At 52.3% G+C, this 17541-nt stretch overlaps 1 protein-coding gene across 2 annotated transcripts in view; it reads right to left on the bottom strand.

Moving 5' to 3' along the window:
• cd79a (CD79a molecule, immunoglobulin-associated alpha) overlaps window positions 1-1018 on the bottom strand; it is a 46352-nt gene extending 45334 nt beyond the window's left edge. For both annotated transcript variants that reach the window (XM_072470199.1, XM_072470200.1), the window contains exon 1: window positions 832-1018. In XM_072470199.1, coding sequence (XP_072326300.1) covers window positions 832-1000 — 169 coding nt within the window. In that variant the 5' untranslated portion in view covers window positions 1001-1018. The remainder of the gene's footprint in view (window positions 1-831) is intronic.
• Between the last annotated feature and the right edge of the window lie 16523 nt (window positions 1019-17541).

The raw sequence follows: 17541 nt of genomic DNA, 5'->3' as shown, positions 1-17541 counted from the left end.
CAGTACTAAGGGAGTGCTGCACTGTCAGAGGGTAAGGACTGAGGGAGTGCTGCACTGTCAGAGGGTCAGTACTGAGGGAGTGCTGCACTGTCAGAGGGTCAGTACTGAGGGAGAGCTGCACTGTCAGAGAGTCAGTACTGAGAGAGCGCTGCACTGTCAGAGGGTCAGTACTGAGGGAGTGCTGCACTGTCAGAGGGCCAGTACTGAGGGAGTGCTGCACTGTCAGAGGGTCAGTACTGAGGGAGTGCTGCACTGTCAGAGGGTTAGTATTGAGGGAGTGCTGCATTGTCAGAGGGTCAGTACTGAGGGAGTGCTGCACTGTCAGATAGTCAGTACTGAGGGAGTGCTGCACTGCCAGTGCTGCTGTATTCCAGGGGAGGCGTACAACTTTCTCTGAAGCCACTGTTTATCTTTTTTTAAAACAGGGACTGGAACTGTGGACAGCCCTCCAACTGTGGTCTATGCACAGTTTCTGGAGTCGCGAACTCTGCACAGTGTTCCAAGTGTGGCCTAAGCAAGGTTCATGGAGATCAGAAGTGCAGACACTCCCTCAACTGTGATTAACAAGGAATAGTCGAATATAGTCGAATCAAGATTTTGCAGAAGATGGGAATTGAGCCGAGCCACTGAGTTCCTTCAAAGTCTGCGACCATCGTGTTGCGACATTGATTTTTCGACTTGTCTTTTATCATTGGGTTTGGCTTTACAGGCCAGAGAGCTCAGTGAACGCAACCGTGCTCCTTATCCAAACCAGTGTGCTGTCGACCACACTGACTGCTGCCAGGACCCTTTGCTTGATCCTCGGTCACAAACCCCTTCCCTCACACTCACCATTGACAATCATCGCCATCAGCAGGAGACAATCCATCGGGATTCGCATAGTGGGACTCGGCAACCTGATCCGACCCGGAGCAAACGTAGGCACAGTTTTGATCTGCCGGTCGCAGCTGGTCTGCAGCGGGCTGTCAGAGAGCCTGCAAGCAGCAGTGCGCCCTCCCATGGGACGTAGTGTGTGACATGTTTGTCTGTTCCGCGCAGTCACGGCACACTGCTCGACTCAGATGTTTGCTGACTTCCTCATTCCTTCGTTAGTCGAGCGGAAAGAAGCTGGCACAACCTGTCCTGGGAGCAGCCGCCAAACACCCGCTGTGGGGATGGTCACCCAACTCACAGCTGCCCCAGGAGCGACACAGACCACTGTGCAGAGAGAGCTTTACTCTGTATCTGTCCCCGTGCTGTACCTGTCCTGGGAGTGTTTGATGGGGACAGTGTAGAGGGAGCTTTACTCTGTATCTAACCCCGTGCTGTACCTGTCCTGGGTGTGTTTGATGGGGACAGTGTAGAGGGAGCTTTACTCTGTATCTGTCCCCGTGCTGTACCTGTCCTGGGAGTGTTTGATGGGGGCAGTGTAGAGGGAGCTTTACTCTGTATCTAACCCCGTGCTGTACCTGTCCTGGGAGTGTTTGATGGGGACAGTGCAGAGGGAGCTTTACTCTGTATCTAACCCTGTGTTGTCCCTGTCCTGGGAGTGTTTGATGGGGACAGTGTAGAGGGAGCTTTAATCTGTATCTATCCCTGTGCTGTACCTGTCCTGGGAGTGTTTGATGGGGACAGTGTAGAGGGAGCTTTACTCTGTATCTAACGCCGTGCTGTACCTGTCCTGGGAGTGTTTGATGGGGACAGTGCAGAGGGAGCTTTACTCTGTATCTAACCCTGTGTTGTCCCTGTCCTGGGAGTGTTTGATGGGGACAGTGTAGAGGGAGCTTTACTCTGTATCTAACCCTGTACTGTACCTGTCCTGACAGTGTTTGATGGGGACAGTGTAGAGGGAGCTTTACTCTGTATCTAACGCCGTGCGGTATCTGTCCTGGGAGTGTTTGATGGGGACAGTGTAGAGGGAGCTTTACTCTGTATCTAACCCGTGCTGTACCTGTCCTGGGAGTGTTTGATGGGGACAGTGTAGAGGGAGCTTTACTCTGTATCTGTCCCCGTGCAGTCCCTGCCCTGGGAGTGTTTGATGGGGACAGTGTAGAGGGAGCTTTACTCTGTATCTAACCCCGTGCTGTCCCTGTCCTGGGAGTGTTTGATGGGGACAGTGTAGAGGGAGCTTTACTCTGTATCTGTCCCCGTGCAGTCCCTGTCCTGGGATTGTTTGATGGGAACAGTGTAGAGGGAGCTTTACTCTGTATCTAACCCCCTGCTGTACCTGTCCTGGGAGTGTTTGATGGGGACAGTGTAGAGGGAGCTTTACTCTGTATCTGTCCCCGTGCAGTCCCTGCCCTGGGAGTGTTTGATGGGGACAGTGTAGAGGGAGCTTTACTCTGTATCTAACCCCGTGCTGTACCTGTCCTGGGAGTGTTTGATGGGGACAGTGCAGAGGGAGCTTTACTCTGTATCTAACCCTGTGTTGTCCCTGTCCTGGGAGTGTTTGATGGGGACAGTGTAGAGGGAGCTTTAATCTGTATCTATCCCTGTGCTGTACCTGTCCTGGGAGTGTTTGATGGGGACAGTGTAGAGGGAGCTTTACTCTGTATCTAACGCCGTGCTGTACCTGTCCTGGGAGTGTTTGATGGGGACAGTGCAGAGGGAGCTTTACTCTGTATCTAACCCTGTGTTGTCCCTGTCCTGGGAGTGTTTGATGGGGACAGTGTAGAGGGAGCTTTACTCTGTATCTGTCCCCGTGCAGTCCCTGCCCTGGGAGTGTTTGATGGGGACAGTGTAGAGGGAGCTTTACTCTGTATCTAACCCCGTGCTGTCCCTGTCCTGGGAGTGTTTGATGGGGACAGTGTAGAGGGAGCTTTACTCTGTATCTGTCCCCGTGCAGTCCCTATCCTGGGATTGTTTGATGGGAACAGTGTAGAGGGAGCTTTACTCTGTATCTAACCCCGTGCTGTACCTGTCCTGGGAGTGTTTGATGGGGACAGTGTAGAGGGAGCTTTACTCTGTATCTAACCCCGTGCTGTCCCTGCCCTGGGAGTGTTTGATGGGGACAGTGCAGAGAGAGCTTTACTCTGTATCTGTCCCCGTGCTGTCCCTGTCCTGGGAGTGTTTGATGGGGGCAGTGCGGAGGGAGCTTTACTCAGTATATAACCCCGTGCTGTACCTGTCCTGGGAGTGTTTGATGGGGACAGTGTAGAGGGAGCTTTACTCTGTATCTAACCCCGTGCTGTACCTGTCCTGGGAGTGTTTGATGGGGACAGTGTAGAGGGAGCTTTACTCTGTATCTGTCCCCGTGCTGTCCCTGTCCTGGGAGTGTTTGATGGGGACAGTGTAGAGGGAGCTTTACTCTGTATCTAACCCCGTGCTGTCCCTGTCCTGGAAGTGTTTGATGGGGACAGTGCGGAGGGAGCTTTACTCTGTATCTAACCCCGTGTTGTACCTGTCCTGGGAGTGTTTGATGGGGACAGTGCAGAGAGAGCTTTACTCTGTCTCTAACCCCGTGCTGTACCTGTCCTGGGAGTGTTTGATGCAGACAGTGTAGAGCGAGCTTTACTCTGTCTCTAACTCCGTGCTGTACCTGTCCTGGGACTGTTTGATGGGGACAGTATAGAGGGAGCTTTACTCTGTATCTAACCCCATGCTGTACCTGTCCTGGGAATATTTGATGGGGACAGTGCAGAGAGAGCTTTACTCTGTATCTAACACCATGTTGTACCTGTCCTGGGAGTGTTTGATGGGGACAATGTAGAGGGAGCTTAACTCTGTATCTAACCCCGTGCTGTCCCTGTCCTGGTAGTGTTTGATGGGGACAGTGTAGAGGGAGCTTTACTCTGTATCTAACCCCGTGCTGTCCCTGTCCTGGGAGTGTTTGATGGGGACAGTGTAGAGGGAGCTTTACTCTGTATCTAACCCCATGCTGTCCCTGTCCTGGGAGTGTTTGATGGGGACAGTGTAGAGGGAGCTTTACTCTGTATCTAACCCCGTGCTGTACCTGTCCCGGGCGTGTTTAATGAGGACAGTGTAGAGGGAGATTTATTCTGTGTCTAACTCCGTGCTGTACCTGGCCTGGGACTGTTTGATAGGGACAGTGTAGAGGGAGCTTTACTCTGTATCTAACCCCATGCTGTACCTGTCCTGGGAATATTTGATGGGGGCAGTGTAGAGGGAGCTTTACTCTGTATCTAACCCCGTGCTGTCCCTGTCCTGGGAGTGTTTGATGGGGACAGTGTAGAGGGAGCTTTATTCTGTGTCTAACTCCGTGCTGTACCTGGCCTGGGACTGTTTGATAGGGACAGTGTAGAGGGAGCTTTACTCTGTATCTAACCCCATGCTGTACCTGTCCTGGGAATATTTGATGGGGGCAGTGTAGAGGGAGCTTTACTCTGTATCTAACCCCATGCTGTACCTGTCCTGGGAGTGTTTGATGGGGACAGTGCAGAGAGAGCTTTACTCTGTCTCTAACCCCGTGCTGTACCTGTCCTGGGAGTGTTTGATGCAGACAGTGTAGAGCGAGCTTTACTCTGTCTCTAACCCCGTGCTGTCCCTGTCCTGGGAGTGTTTGATGGAGACAGTGTAGAGCGAGCTTTACTCTGTATCTAACCCCGTGCTGTACCCGTCCCGGGAGTGTTTGATGGAGACAGTGTAGAGCGAGCTTTACTCTGTATCTAACCCCGTGCTGTACCTGTCCCGGGCGTGTTTAATGAGGACAGTGTAGAGGGAGCTTTATTCTGTGTCTAACTCCGTGCTGTACCTGTCCTGAGACTGTTTGATGCGGACAGTGTAGAGGGAGCTTTACTCTGTATCTAACCCCATGCTGTACCTGTCCTGGGAATATTTGATGGGGGACAGTGTGCAAAGAACATAGAACATACAGCACAGAAGGAGGCCATTCGGCCCATCGAGCCTGCACTGACCCACTTGAGCCCTCACTTCCATCCTATCCCCATAACCCAATAACCCCTCCTCACCTTTTTGATCACTAAGAGCAATTTATCATGGCCAATCCACCTAACATGCACGTCTTTGGGCTGTGGGAGGAAACCGGAGCACCCGGAGGAAACCCACGGAGATACGGGGAGAATGTGCAGACTCTGCACAGACAGTGACCCAGCGGGGAATCAAACCTGGGACCCTGGCGCTGTGAAGCCACAGTGCTATCCACTTGTGCTACCGTGCTGCCCTAAGCACTGTAGAGGGAGCTTTACTCTATATCTAACCCCGTGCTGTATCTGTTGTTGCTAACTTTTGGTTAGTTCTTAATTTGGCTCTACCTAATCACATTTGCTCAAGAGTCGGCAGGTATCTTTCGACACCGCCACAAGGTTCAGAACCGAATACTGATCAATGACTCGATACACCAGTTAGTAAGTTCAAAAGCAAAGCTCTTTTATTTACACACAGTCAAATCTACTCATGCAAAAACTCTACAAACTAAACTACCACTATTACTAAAGCCTATCCATAGCTTTGGGCGCCCACTCAGTCAGAGGAACAATGGCCATTGCTCGGTTCTGAGGCTGCTGGGTTGAGCTGTTTACAGCGTAGCAACTGTCGTTTTGGGTGTTCTGGTTCACAAACAAGCCAACAATGCTGGAAGTGGTGTAACGCTATTTTATTAACTGTTCAACTATGCTAACATACTGTAAACGTGGTAAACAGCTTAACTGTGGACCCTTTCCTATCACTAGCTATGGTGAGGCACTCAGCTCATGGTGAATGTCTGTGATGCAGGCTGTGAGCTCTGTGCTCTGAGCTGGCTGCTGCTAGAATGAGCAGGAACTCTCCTGTCCCCTATCTTTATAGTGCTTGTGCTCTCACTGGTGATTGGCTGCGGTGTTATGTATGCTGGTTGGTCCTACTGCATGTCCATCAGTGTGTGTATGTGATTGCACCATAATGTACGGATGTATATTATGACATCCCCTCTTTTTTACAAAGAACATGTGCCTATGTGAGAATAAATGACGTGTAATGAGTGTATCTGACCATGTGTGTGCAGTATTTACATAACTATGTACATGAGGCTAGTCTATATACACGGGAAGGTGCCTGGTGCAGAGAAAAGAACAACAACAAAACTAATAATGAATGCTATAAACAAACTAGTGAAATGCTGAAACAGGAAGAAAGAACAAAGCATTGAGTCCAACATTGTAAGGCTCATAAGTCAAGTCTCTGAGGTGGGCGACGAATTCGGGTTGACCGCCTCAAGGGTGGGTCAGGAGCCACCGGCTGCGGATCGGTCCTGCCACGGCCAAGTGAGGAGGATGCAGAGTATCCGGAAGCTCTACATCGTCCACATTGGGGACAACAGGAGGGCGTGGCACCGGTGGAGGATCGCATAGCGAGCGTGGAACCAGACGAAGGGCACGCCGATTGCAGCGACGACTGGAGCCATCGGCAGACAAACCAGGAATGAGTGGGGAGACACCTGCCGAAGAACCACAGCAGTCGCAGACCAGCAACCCTCCAGAAGATGGATTTGGACGTTGTCACCTGGCGCCAGAGCAGGAAGATCAGTCGCTCGAGCGTCATGCGCCGCCTTGTACTGCGTACGAGACTGTTGCATCCGCTGAAGGACCGGAGCATGGTCGAGGTCTGGGACGTGAATGGACGGTACAGTGGTCCTGAGGGTGCGACCCATCAGCAGCTGGGCTGGCGACAGGCCCGTGGACAGTGGAGCCGAGCGATAGGCCAGCAAGGCGAGGCAGAAGTCGGATCCTGCGTCAGCAGCCTTGCAGAGGAGCCTCTTTATGATGTGGACGCCCTTTTCTGCTTTGCCATTTGACTGGGGGTGCAGGGGACTGGATGTCACATGTACAAAGTTGTACCTGCTGGCAAAGTTAGACCATTCCTGGCTCGCGAAGCAGGGGCCATTGTCCGACATCACAGTGAGTGGGATGCCGTGACGAGCAAAGGTCTCTTTGCAGGCACGGATAACAGCCGATGACGTGATGTCGTGTAGGCGTACAACCTCGGGATAGCTGGAAAAATAATCAACTATGAGAACATAGTCCCTGCCGAGCGCATGGAACAGGTCCACGCCTACCTTAGACCAAGGGGACATGACCAACTCATGGGGTTCAAGGGTCTCCCGTGGTTGGGCTGGCTGGAACCGCTGACAGGTGGGGCAATTGAGCACAGTTTTGGCAATGTCCTCATTTATGCCAGGCCAGTAGACAGCCTCTCGGGCCCTCCGTCGGCACTTCTCTATGCCGAGATGGCCCTCATGCAGCTGCTCTAAAACCAGGTGATGCATGCTGTGAGGGATCACGATGCGGTCCAGCATCAGGAGGACGCCACCAATGACTGCCAGATCGTCTTGAATATTATAGAACTGCGGGCATTGTCCCTTGAGCCATCCGTCAGTCATGTGGCGCATCACACGTTGTAGCACAGGGTCAGCCGCAGTCTCACGGCGAATGTGGGTTAGGCGTTCATCCGTGGCCGGCAGATTGGCGGCCGTGAAGGCCACATGGGCGTTGACTTGGCAAACTAACCCCTCTGGGTCGGACGGAGTGGTGTCTGCCCTGGACAGAACGTCGGCTATGATCAGGTCCTTACCCGGTGTGTACACTAGCTGGAAATCGTATCTCCGGAGCTTGAGCAGAATGCGTTGTAGGCGAGGGGTCATGTCATTGAGGTCTTTTTGGATGATGCCGACCAGCGGGCGATGGTCGGTCTCCACAGTGAACTGGGGAAGGCCATACACGTAGTCATGGAACTTGTCGACACCGGTCAACAGGCCGAGGCACTCCTTCTCGATTTGCGCATAGCGCTGCTCTGTGGGGGTCATGGCCCGTGACGCATAGGCAACAGGGGCCCATGACAAGGCGTCATCTCGTTGCAGGAGCACCGCCCCTATTCCAGATTGGCGCGCGTCCGTTGATATTTTTGTCTCCCTTGCAGGATCGAAAAACGCCAATACCGGGGCGGTGGTCAGCATGACCTTGAGCTCCTCCCATTCACGCTGTTGGGCGGGAAGCCACTGGAAGTCCGTCATCTTCCTAACTAGGTTGCGGAGAGCCGTGGTGTGGGGAGCGAGGTTAGGGATGAACCTTCCTAGGAAGTTGACCATTCCTAAGAGCCGGAGCCCCGCCTTCTTACCCGCCGGCTTCTGCATAGCCGTGATGGCTGCCACCTTGTCCGCATCCGGCCGCACACCCAACCAGGAGATGTGGCCTCCTAAAAACTTGAGTTCGGTCTGGCCGAAAGAACATTTGGCTCTGTTGAGGCGCAGGCCTTGGTCCCGTATTCGCTTAAAAACGCATTTGAGGCGACTGATATGCTCCTGCGAGGTGGTGGACCAGATGATGATGTCGTCCACATAGACGCGCACACCCTCGATGCCTCAACATAATCTGCTCCATGATGCGGTGGTACACTTCAGATGCTGATGTGATTCCAAATGGCATTCTATTGTAGCAGTACCTGCCAAATGGAGTGTTGAAAGTACACAGCTTTCTGCTGGACTTGTCCAATTGAATCTGCCAGAAGCACTTTGATGCATCCAGCATGGTGAATATGTTGGCTCAAGCCATCTCGCACGCAATCTCCTCACGCTTGGGGATAGAGTAATGCTCCCGCATTATGTTACGATTTAAATCCTTCGGGTCGATACAGATCCGGATCTCGCCGGAAGGCTTCTTTACGCACACCATGGAACTGACCCAGTCGGTTGGTTCCGTCACTCTGGAAAGCACTCCTTGGTCCTGGAAGTCCTGCAGCTGCTGCTTGAGGCGGTCCTTGAGGGGTGCTGGGACTCTGCGAGGTGCATGAACCACAGGCGTGGTGTCCTGTTTGAGCAGGATTTTGTATGTGTAGGGAAGTGTGCCCATGCCTTCGAAGACATCTCGGTGTTGAGTGATGATGGCACTTAGTTGCGCCCTGAAGTCCGCATCTTGGAAGTCAGACGTGTCCTCTGGAGAGAGGGAATGGGCGCGCTGCACGGGGTTGAGGAGCTTGCACGCCTGTGCGCCTCGCAGGGAGTCCTTTGAGGAGCCCACGATCTCGAAGGGTAGGGTGACTTTTCGCAAGTTGTGCGTCACCTCGAGTTGGCATGACCCAGTGGCGGGGATGACGTTACCATTATAGTCGACCAGTTGGCAATTGGATGGAAGAATTGTTGGTTTGACCCCCAGGGTTTGAAATGGTGACCATGCGAGGAGATTGGCGGAAGCACCAGTGTCCAGACGGAATCTGATCTGGGATCGGTTGACCGTCAGGGTGGCACACCACTCGTTGTCTGGATCAATGCTGTGCACCAACAGCGGCTGGTGCTTTTGATTCGGGGACAGCCTGTTCTTGGTTATGACAGCGTCTCGAAAAGGCTCCCTGTCCTTGGTGTCACTGGTCTGCATGAAGTCAGGATCAGACTCGGCGAAGGTGGGTTGGATTGCCCGAACATTCCTGCGAGGCTGGTTAAATCATTGCGAGTTGGCAGGCTGGGCTGCTCGACAGCAGGCAGCATAGTGGCCAAGCCTGCCACAGTGTAGGCACTGTCGCAATTTTGCAGGGCATTGCCGCTTTAAGTGGGCGGAGCCACAGTTGCCACACGTCGTGATGTCAGTGCGTTCATTGCACCACCGCGCATGCGCAGTACAGTCTTGCGGGGTGCGAGCCTGCGCATCGCGTTCCTCCACGTCACCGTCCCCTCGTTTGGCGTGTACAAGCGCGGGAGGCCTCGGAAAGCTCGCAAAATGGCCACCCTCCTCCAGACTGCGGCCCGGGAGGTGTTCGATCGTTTGGACCCGTTCCGCATCATGGGGCCCTTGCCGCACCGTTTCAGCTGCCTATATGGAGGAGTACCGGCTGGTGGCATTCTCATGCAGGACACTGGTCTCGATGGCAGTCGCTAGGGTGAGTTGCTTAACTTTAAGGAGCTGCTGACGCAGGGTGTCCGACATGACCCCAAAAACAATCTGGTCGCGTATCATGGAGTTGGAGGTGGGCCCGTAGCCGCAGGATTACGCGAGGATGCGGAGGTGTGTTAAATAGGATTAGAAAGGCTCGTCGGAACCCTGCAAGCGCTGCTGGAACAGGTACCTTTCGAAGCTTTTGTTGACTTCAACACTGAAGTGTGTGTCGAATTTGAGGAGCACTGTCTTGTACTTGGTCTTGTCCTCGTCGTCCGCGAATGTCAGGGAGTTAAAGATTTGAATGGCATGTTGCCCAGCCGTGGAGAGAAGAAGGGCTATCTTCCTGGTGTCCGATACATTCTCCCTGTCCGTGGCCTCGAGGAAGAGCTGGAAGCGCTGTTAAATATCTTCCAATTTACCCCGAGATTGCCAGCGATGCGGAGCGGCGGCAGCAGGTTGATGTTCTCCATGCTGTAGGATGCCGGAATGCTGAGAAGTTGCAGGTAGGTCTCACAAGTGCTAGATTGCGGCCACTCCTTGTACCATGACGTGTTGGGTGTTCTGGTTCACAAACAAGCCAACAATGCTGGAAGTGGTGTAACGCTATTTTATTAACTGTTCAACTATGCTAACATACTGTAAACGTGCGTATAAGCAATACCAAGTTAACTGTGGACCCTTTCCTATCACTAGCTATGGTGAGGCACTCAGCACATGGTGAATGTCTGTGATGCAGGCTGTGAGCTCTGTGCTCTGGGCTGGCTGCTGCTAGAATGAGCAGGAACTCTCCTGTCCCCTGTCTTGATAGTGCTTGTGCTCTCACTGGTGATTGGCTGCGGTGTTATGTATGCTGGTTGGTCCTACTGCATGTCCATCAGTGTGTGTATGTGCTTGCACCATAATTGCACCCTACTCTTCGAGATCGTGGGCTCCTCAAAGGAATCCCTGCGAGGCGCACAGGCGTGCAAGCTCCTCAACCTCGTGCAGCGCGTACATTCCCTCTCTCCAGAGGACACGTCTGACTTCCGAGATGCGGACTTCAGGGCGCAACTAAGTGCCATAATGCAACTAGGAGCGTCTATCTCGTAGCGTGCGTTGACTTGGGACTTACTTGGTCTGATGCAGCTGCTAGGCAGGTCTCTCTCTTCAGTGAGCGCCAAAGCCAAAGGAGGAAGATTCTCCCTTGGGTGATACCTCTCACACTGCAAAGGGCTTCGCGCTCTTTTGGGCGGGCCTTGAACTTGGCCTCAACTAATTGGGTCTTTCCCAATCATCCGTATCGAATTTCCTCCAATAGAGGGATGGTTCCCTGATGCTGGGCGTGTTCCTGTGACTGTCAGTCTGCTTTGTCTTAGCTTCTTCTGGCGCCGGGGAGTCTGTCCTGACATTGTGTATCTAAATGTTTCCCTTTTGTCCCCGGAGATGGCTCATTAGTAAGTAAATTGTTTGGTAGTTTCTGTCCTGTCTGAGAGTTTAAGGTTCTAATCAACAGACAGAGCTTGCACCTGCTTGTTTCTTAGTATTGTCCAATTTTCCCTGCATTCTTTGCGGGTGTCCATTTTGTAATCGGGACGTGGCCATCCCAGATGGCGACACTGTTCTGGGAACATTTGATCGGGACAGTGTGGAGAGAGCTTTACTCTGTATCAAACCCTGTGCTTTACCTGTCCTGGGAGTGTTTGAGGGGGACAGTGTAGAGGGAGCTTTGCTCTGTATCTAACCCCGTACTGTACCTGTCCTGGGAGTGTTTGATGGGGACAGTGAAGAGGGAGCTTTACTCTGTATCTAACCCCGTGCTGTACATGTCCGGTGAGTGTTTGATGGGGACAGTGTAGAGGGAGCTTTACACTGTATTTAACACCGTGCTGTACCTGTCCTGGGAGTGTTTGATGGGTACAGTGTAGAGAGAGATTCACTCTGTCTCTAACCCCGAGTTGTCCCTGTCCTGGGAGTGTTTGATGGGGACACTGTAGAGGGAGCTTTTCTCTGTCTCTAAGCCCGTGCTGTACCTGTCCTGGGAGTGTTTGATTGGGACAGTGTAGAGGGAGCTTTAGTCTGTATCTAACCCCCTGCTGTCCCTGCCCTGAGAGTGTTTGATGGGGACAGTGTAGTGGGACCTTTACACTGTATCTAACGCCGAGCTGTCCATGTCCTGGGAGTGTTTGATGGGGACAGTGTAGAGGGACTTTACCCTGTATTTAACCGCGTGCTGTTCATGTCCTGTGAGTGTTTGATGGGGACAGTGTAGAGGGAGCTTTACTCTGTATCTAACCCCGTGCTGTCCCTGTCCTGGGAGTGTTTGACGGGACAGTGTAGAGGGAGCTTTACTCTGTATCTAACCCCGTGCTGTCCCTGTCCTGGGTGTGTTTGATGGGGACAGTGTAGAGGGAGCTTTACATTGTATCTCACCCCAAGCTGTTCCTGTCCTGGGAGTGTGTGATGGGGAGAGTGTAGAGGGAGCTTTACTCTGTATCTAACCCCATGCAGTACCTGTCCTGGGTGTGTTTGATGGGGACAGTGTAGAGGGAGCTTTACTCTGTACCTAACCCCGTGCTGTACCTGTCCTGGGAATGTTTGATGGGGACAGTGTAGAGGGAGCTTTACTCTGTATTTAACCCTGTGCTGTACCTGTCCTGGGAGTGTTTGATGGGGACAGTGTAGAGGGAGCTTTACTCTGTATCTAACCCCGTGCTGTCCCTGTCCTGGGTGTGTTTGATGGGGACAGTGTAGAGGGAGCTTTACTTTGTATCTCACCCCAAGCTGTTCCTGTCCTGGGAGTGTGTGATGGGGAGAGTGTAGAGGGAGCTTTACTCTGTATCTAACCCCATGCTGTACCTTTCCTGGGACTGTTTGATGGGCACAGTGTGGGGGGAGCTTTACTCTGTATCTAACCCTGTGTTGTACCTTTCCTGGGAGTGTTTGATGGGGACAGTGTAGAGGGAGCTTTACTCTGTATCTAACCCCTTGCTGTCCCTGTCCTGGGAGTGTTTGACGGAGACAGTGTAGACAGAGCTTTACTCTGTATCTAACCCCGTGCTGTGACTGTCCTGGGTGTGTTTGATGGGGACAGTGTAGAGGGAGCTTTACATTGTATCTCACCCCGTGCTGTCCCTGTACTGGGTGTGTTTGATGGGGACAGTGTAGAGGGAGCTTTACTTTGTATCTCACCCCGAGCTGTAGCTTTCCTGGGAGTGTTTGATGGGGACAGTGTGGAGGGAGATTTACTATGTATCTAACCCGTGTTGTACCTTTCCTGGGAGTGTTTAATGGGGTCAGTGTAGAGGGAGCTTTACTCTATATCTAACCCCCTGCAGTATCTGCCCTGGGAGTGTTTATGGGGACAGTGTAGTGGGAGCTTTACTCTGTATCGAACCCCGTGCTGTACCTGTCCTGGGAGTGTTTGATGGAGGCAGTGTAGAGGGAGCTTTACTCTGTATTTAACGCCGTGCTGTACCTGTCCTGGGAGTGTTGAATGGGGACAGTGTAGAGGGAGCTTTACTCTGTATCTAACCCCGTGCTGTATCTGCCCTGGGAGTGTTTAATGGGGTCAGTGTAGAGGGAACTTTACTCACTATCTAACCCTGTGCTGTACCTGCCCTGGGAGTGTTTAATGGGGACAGTGTAGTGGGAGCTTTACTCTGTATCCAACCCCCTCTGTACCTGTCCTGAGAGTGTTTGATTGGGACAGTGTAATGGATGCTTTACTCTGTATCTAACCCCATGCTGTACCTGTCCCGGGAGTGTTTGATGGGGCAGTGTAGAGGGAGCTTTACTCTGCATCTAACACCATGCTTTGTCTGTCCTGGGAGTGTTTGATGAGGACAGTGTAGAGGGAGCTTTACTCTGTATCTAACCCTGTGCTGTCCCTGTCCTGGGAGTGTTTGATAGGGACAGTGTAGAGGGAGCGTTACTCTGTATCTAACCCTGTGCTGTCCCTGTCCTGGGAGTGTTTGATGGGGACAGTGTAGAGGGAGCTTTACTCTGTATCTAACCCCGTGCTGTACATGTCCTGTGAGTGTTTGATGGGGCAGTGTAGAGGGAGCTTTACTCTGTATCTAACACCATGCTGTCCCTGAGCTGGGAGTGTTTGACGGGGACAGTGTAGACAGAGCTTTACTCTGTATCTAACCCCGTGCTGTGACTGTCCTGGGAGTGTTTGATTGGTACAGTGTAGAGGGAGCTTTACTCTATCTGCCCCCGTGCTGTACATGTCCTGGGAGTGTTTGACGGGGACAGTGTAGAGGGAGCTTTATTCTGTATCTAACCCCGTGCTGTCCCTGTCCTGGGAGTGTTTGACGGGGACAGTGTAGAGGGAGCTTTACTCTGTATCTAACCCCATGCTGTCCCTGTCCTGGGTGTGTTTGATGGGGACAGTGTAGAGGGAGCTTTACTTTGTATCTCACCACGAGCTGTTCCTGTCCTGGGAGTGGTGATGGGGACAGTGCAGAGGGAGCTTTACTCTGTATCTAACCCCGTGCTGTACCTGTCCTGTGAGTGTTTGATGGGGACAGTGTGGAGGGAGCTTTATTCTGTATCTAACCCTGTGTTGTACCTTTCCTGGGAGTGTTTTATGGAGACAGTGTAGAGGGAGCTTTACTCTGTATCTAACCCCGTGCTGTATCTGTCCTGGGTGTGTTTGATGGGGACAGTGCAGAGGGAGCTGTACTCTGTAGCTAACGCCATGTTGTACCTGTCCTGGGTGTGTTTGATGGGGAGAGTGTAGAGGGAGCTTTACTCTGTATCTAAGCCCGTGCTGTACCTGTCCTGGGTGTGTTTGATGGGGACAGTGCAGAGGGAGCTTTACTCTGTATCTAGCCCCGTGCTCTACCTGCCCTGGGAGTGTTGAATGGGGTCAGTGTAGAGGGAGCTTCACTCTATATCTAACCCCCTGCTGTACCTGTCCTGGGTGTGTTTGATGGGGACAGTGCAGAGGGAGCTTTACTCTGTATCTAACCCCGTGCTGTATCTGCCCTGGGATTGTTTAATGGGGTCAGTGTAGAGTGAACTTTACTCTCTATCTAACCCTGTGCTGTACCTGCCCTGGGAGTGTTTAATGGGGACAGTGTAGTGGGAGCTTTACTCTGTATCCAACCCCCTGCTGTACCTGTCCTGAGAGTGTTTGATTGGGACAGAGTAATGGATGCTTTACTCTGTATCTACCCCATGCTGTACCTGTCCCGGGAGTGTTTGATGGGGCAGTGTAGAGGGAGCTTTACTCTGCATCTAACCCCATGCTGTATCTGTCCTGGGAGTGTTAGATGAGGACAGTGTAGAGGGAGCTTTACTCTGTATCTAACCCTGTGCTGTCCCTGTCCTGGGAGTGTTTGATGGGGACAGTGTAGAGGGAGCGTTACTCTGTATCTAACCCTGTGCTGTCCCTGTCCTGGGAGTGTTTGATGGGGACAGTGTAGAGGGAGCTTTACTCTGTATCTAACCCCGTGCTGTACATGTCCTGTGAGTGTTTGATGGGGCAGTGTAGAGGGAGCTTTACTCTGTATCTAACCCCATGCTGTATCTGTCCTGGGAGTGTTTGATGAGGACAGTGCAGAGGGAGCTTTACTCTGTATCTAACCCCGTGCTGTCCCTGTCCTGGGAGTGTTTGACGGGGACAGTGTAGAGGGAGCTTTACTCTGTGTCTAACCCCATGCTGTCCCTGTCCTGGGTGTGTTTGCTGGGGACAGTGTAGAGGGAGCTTTACTTTGTATCTCACCCCGAGCTGTTCCTGTCCTGGGAATGGTGATGGGGACAGTGCAGAGGGAGCTTTACTCTGTATCTAACCCTGTGCTGTACCTGTCCTGTGAGTGTTTGATGGGGACAGTGTGGAGGGAGCTTTACTCTGTATCTAACCCTGTGTTGTACCTTTCCTGGGAGTGTTTTGTGGGGACAGTGTAGAGGGAGCTTTACTCTGTATCTAACCCCGTGCTGTATCTGTCCTGGGTGTGTTTGGTGGGGACAGTGCAGAGGGAGCTGTACTCTGTAGCTAACCCCATGTTGTACCTGTCCTCGGTGTGTTTGATGGGGACAGTGTAGAGGGAGCTTTACTCTGTATCTAACCCCGTGCTGTACCTGTCCTGGGTGTGTTTGATGGGGACAGTGCAGAGGGAGCTTTACTCTGTATCTAACCCCGTGCTCTACCTGCCCTGGGAGTGTTTAATGGGGTCAGTGTAGAGGGAGCTTTACTCTATATCTAACCCCCTGCTGTATCTGTACTGGGAGTGTTTAATGGGGAGAGTGTAGTGGGAGCTTTACTCTGTATCTAACCCCGTGCTGTACCTTTCCTGGGAGTGTTTGATGTCAACAGTGTAGAGGGAGCTTTACTCTGTATTTAACGCCGTGCTGTACCTGTCCTGGGAGTGTTGAATGGGTACAGTGTAGAGGGAGCTTTACTCTGTATCTAACCCCGTGCTGTATCTGCCCTGCGAGTGTTTAATGGGGTCAGTGTGGAGGGAACTTTACTCTATGTCTAACCCTCTGCTGTACCTGCCCTGGGACTGTTTAATGGGGACAGTGTAGTGGGAGCTTTACTCTGTATCTAACCCCCTGCTGTACCTGTCCTGAGAGTGTTTGATTGGCACAGTGTAATGGATGCTTTACTCTGTATCTAACCCGATGCTGTACCTGTCCCGGGAGTGTTTGATGGGGCAGTGTAGAGGGAGCTTTACTCTGTATCTAACCCCATGCTGTATCTGTCCTGGGAGTCTTTGATGAGGACAGTGCAGAGGGAGCGTTATTCTGTATCTAACCCTGTGCTGTACCTGTCCTGGGAGTGTCTGATAGGGACAGTGTAGAGCGAGCTTTACTCTGTATCTAACCCCGTGCTGTACATGTCCTGTGAGTGTTTGATGGGGACAGTGTAGAGGGAGCGTTACTCTGTATCTAACCCTGTGCTGTCCCTCTCCTGGGAGTGTTTGATGGGGACAGTGTAGAGGGAGCTTTACTCTGTATCTAACCCCGTGCTGTACATGTCCTGTGAGTGTTTGATGGGGACAGTGTAGAGGGAGCTTTACTCTGTATCTAACCCCGTGCTGTCCCTGTCCTGGGAGTGTTTGACGGGGACAGTGCAGAGGGAGCTTTACTCTGTATCTAACCCCGTGCTGTACATGTCCTGTGAGTGTTTGATGGGGACAGTGTAGAGGGAGCTTTACTCTGTATCTAACCCCGTGCTGTACATGTCCTGTGAGTGTTTGATGGGGACAGTGTAGAGGGAGCTTTACTCTGTATCTAACCCTGTGCTGTCCCTCTCCTGGGAGTGTTTGATGGGGACAGTGCAGAGGGAGCTTTACTCTGTATCTAACCCCGTGCTGTACATGTCCTGTGAGTGTTTGATGGGGACAGTGTAGAGGGAGCTTTACTCTGTATCTAACCCCGTGCTGTCCCTGTCCTGGGAGTGTTTGACGGGGACAGTGCAGAGGGAGCTTTACTCTGTATCTTACCCCGTGCTGTCCCTGTCCTGGGTGTGTTTGATGGCGACAATGTAGAGGGAGCTTTACTTTGTATCTCACCCCGAGCTGTTCCTGTCCTGGGAGTGGTGATGGGGACAGTGTAGAGGCAGCTTTACTCTGTATCTACCCCCGTGCTGTACCTTTCCTGGGAGTGTTTGATGGGGACAGTGTGGAGGGAGCTTTACTTTTTATCTAACACTGTGTTGTACCTTTCCTGGGAGTGTTTGATGGATACAGTGTAGAGGGAGCTTTTCACTGTATCTAACCCCGTGCTGTACCTGTCCTGGGTGTGTTTGATGGGG

Source organism: Scyliorhinus torazame, chromosome 12 (genome assembly GCF_047496885.1).
Source record: "Scyliorhinus torazame isolate Kashiwa2021f chromosome 12, sScyTor2.1, whole genome shotgun sequence".
Classification (NCBI taxonomy): Eukaryota; Metazoa; Chordata; class Chondrichthyes; order Carcharhiniformes; family Scyliorhinidae; genus Scyliorhinus; species Scyliorhinus torazame.
The sequence above is the reverse complement of the archived record's forward strand: the minus strand, read 5'-3'. Positions and strand labels throughout refer to the sequence as shown.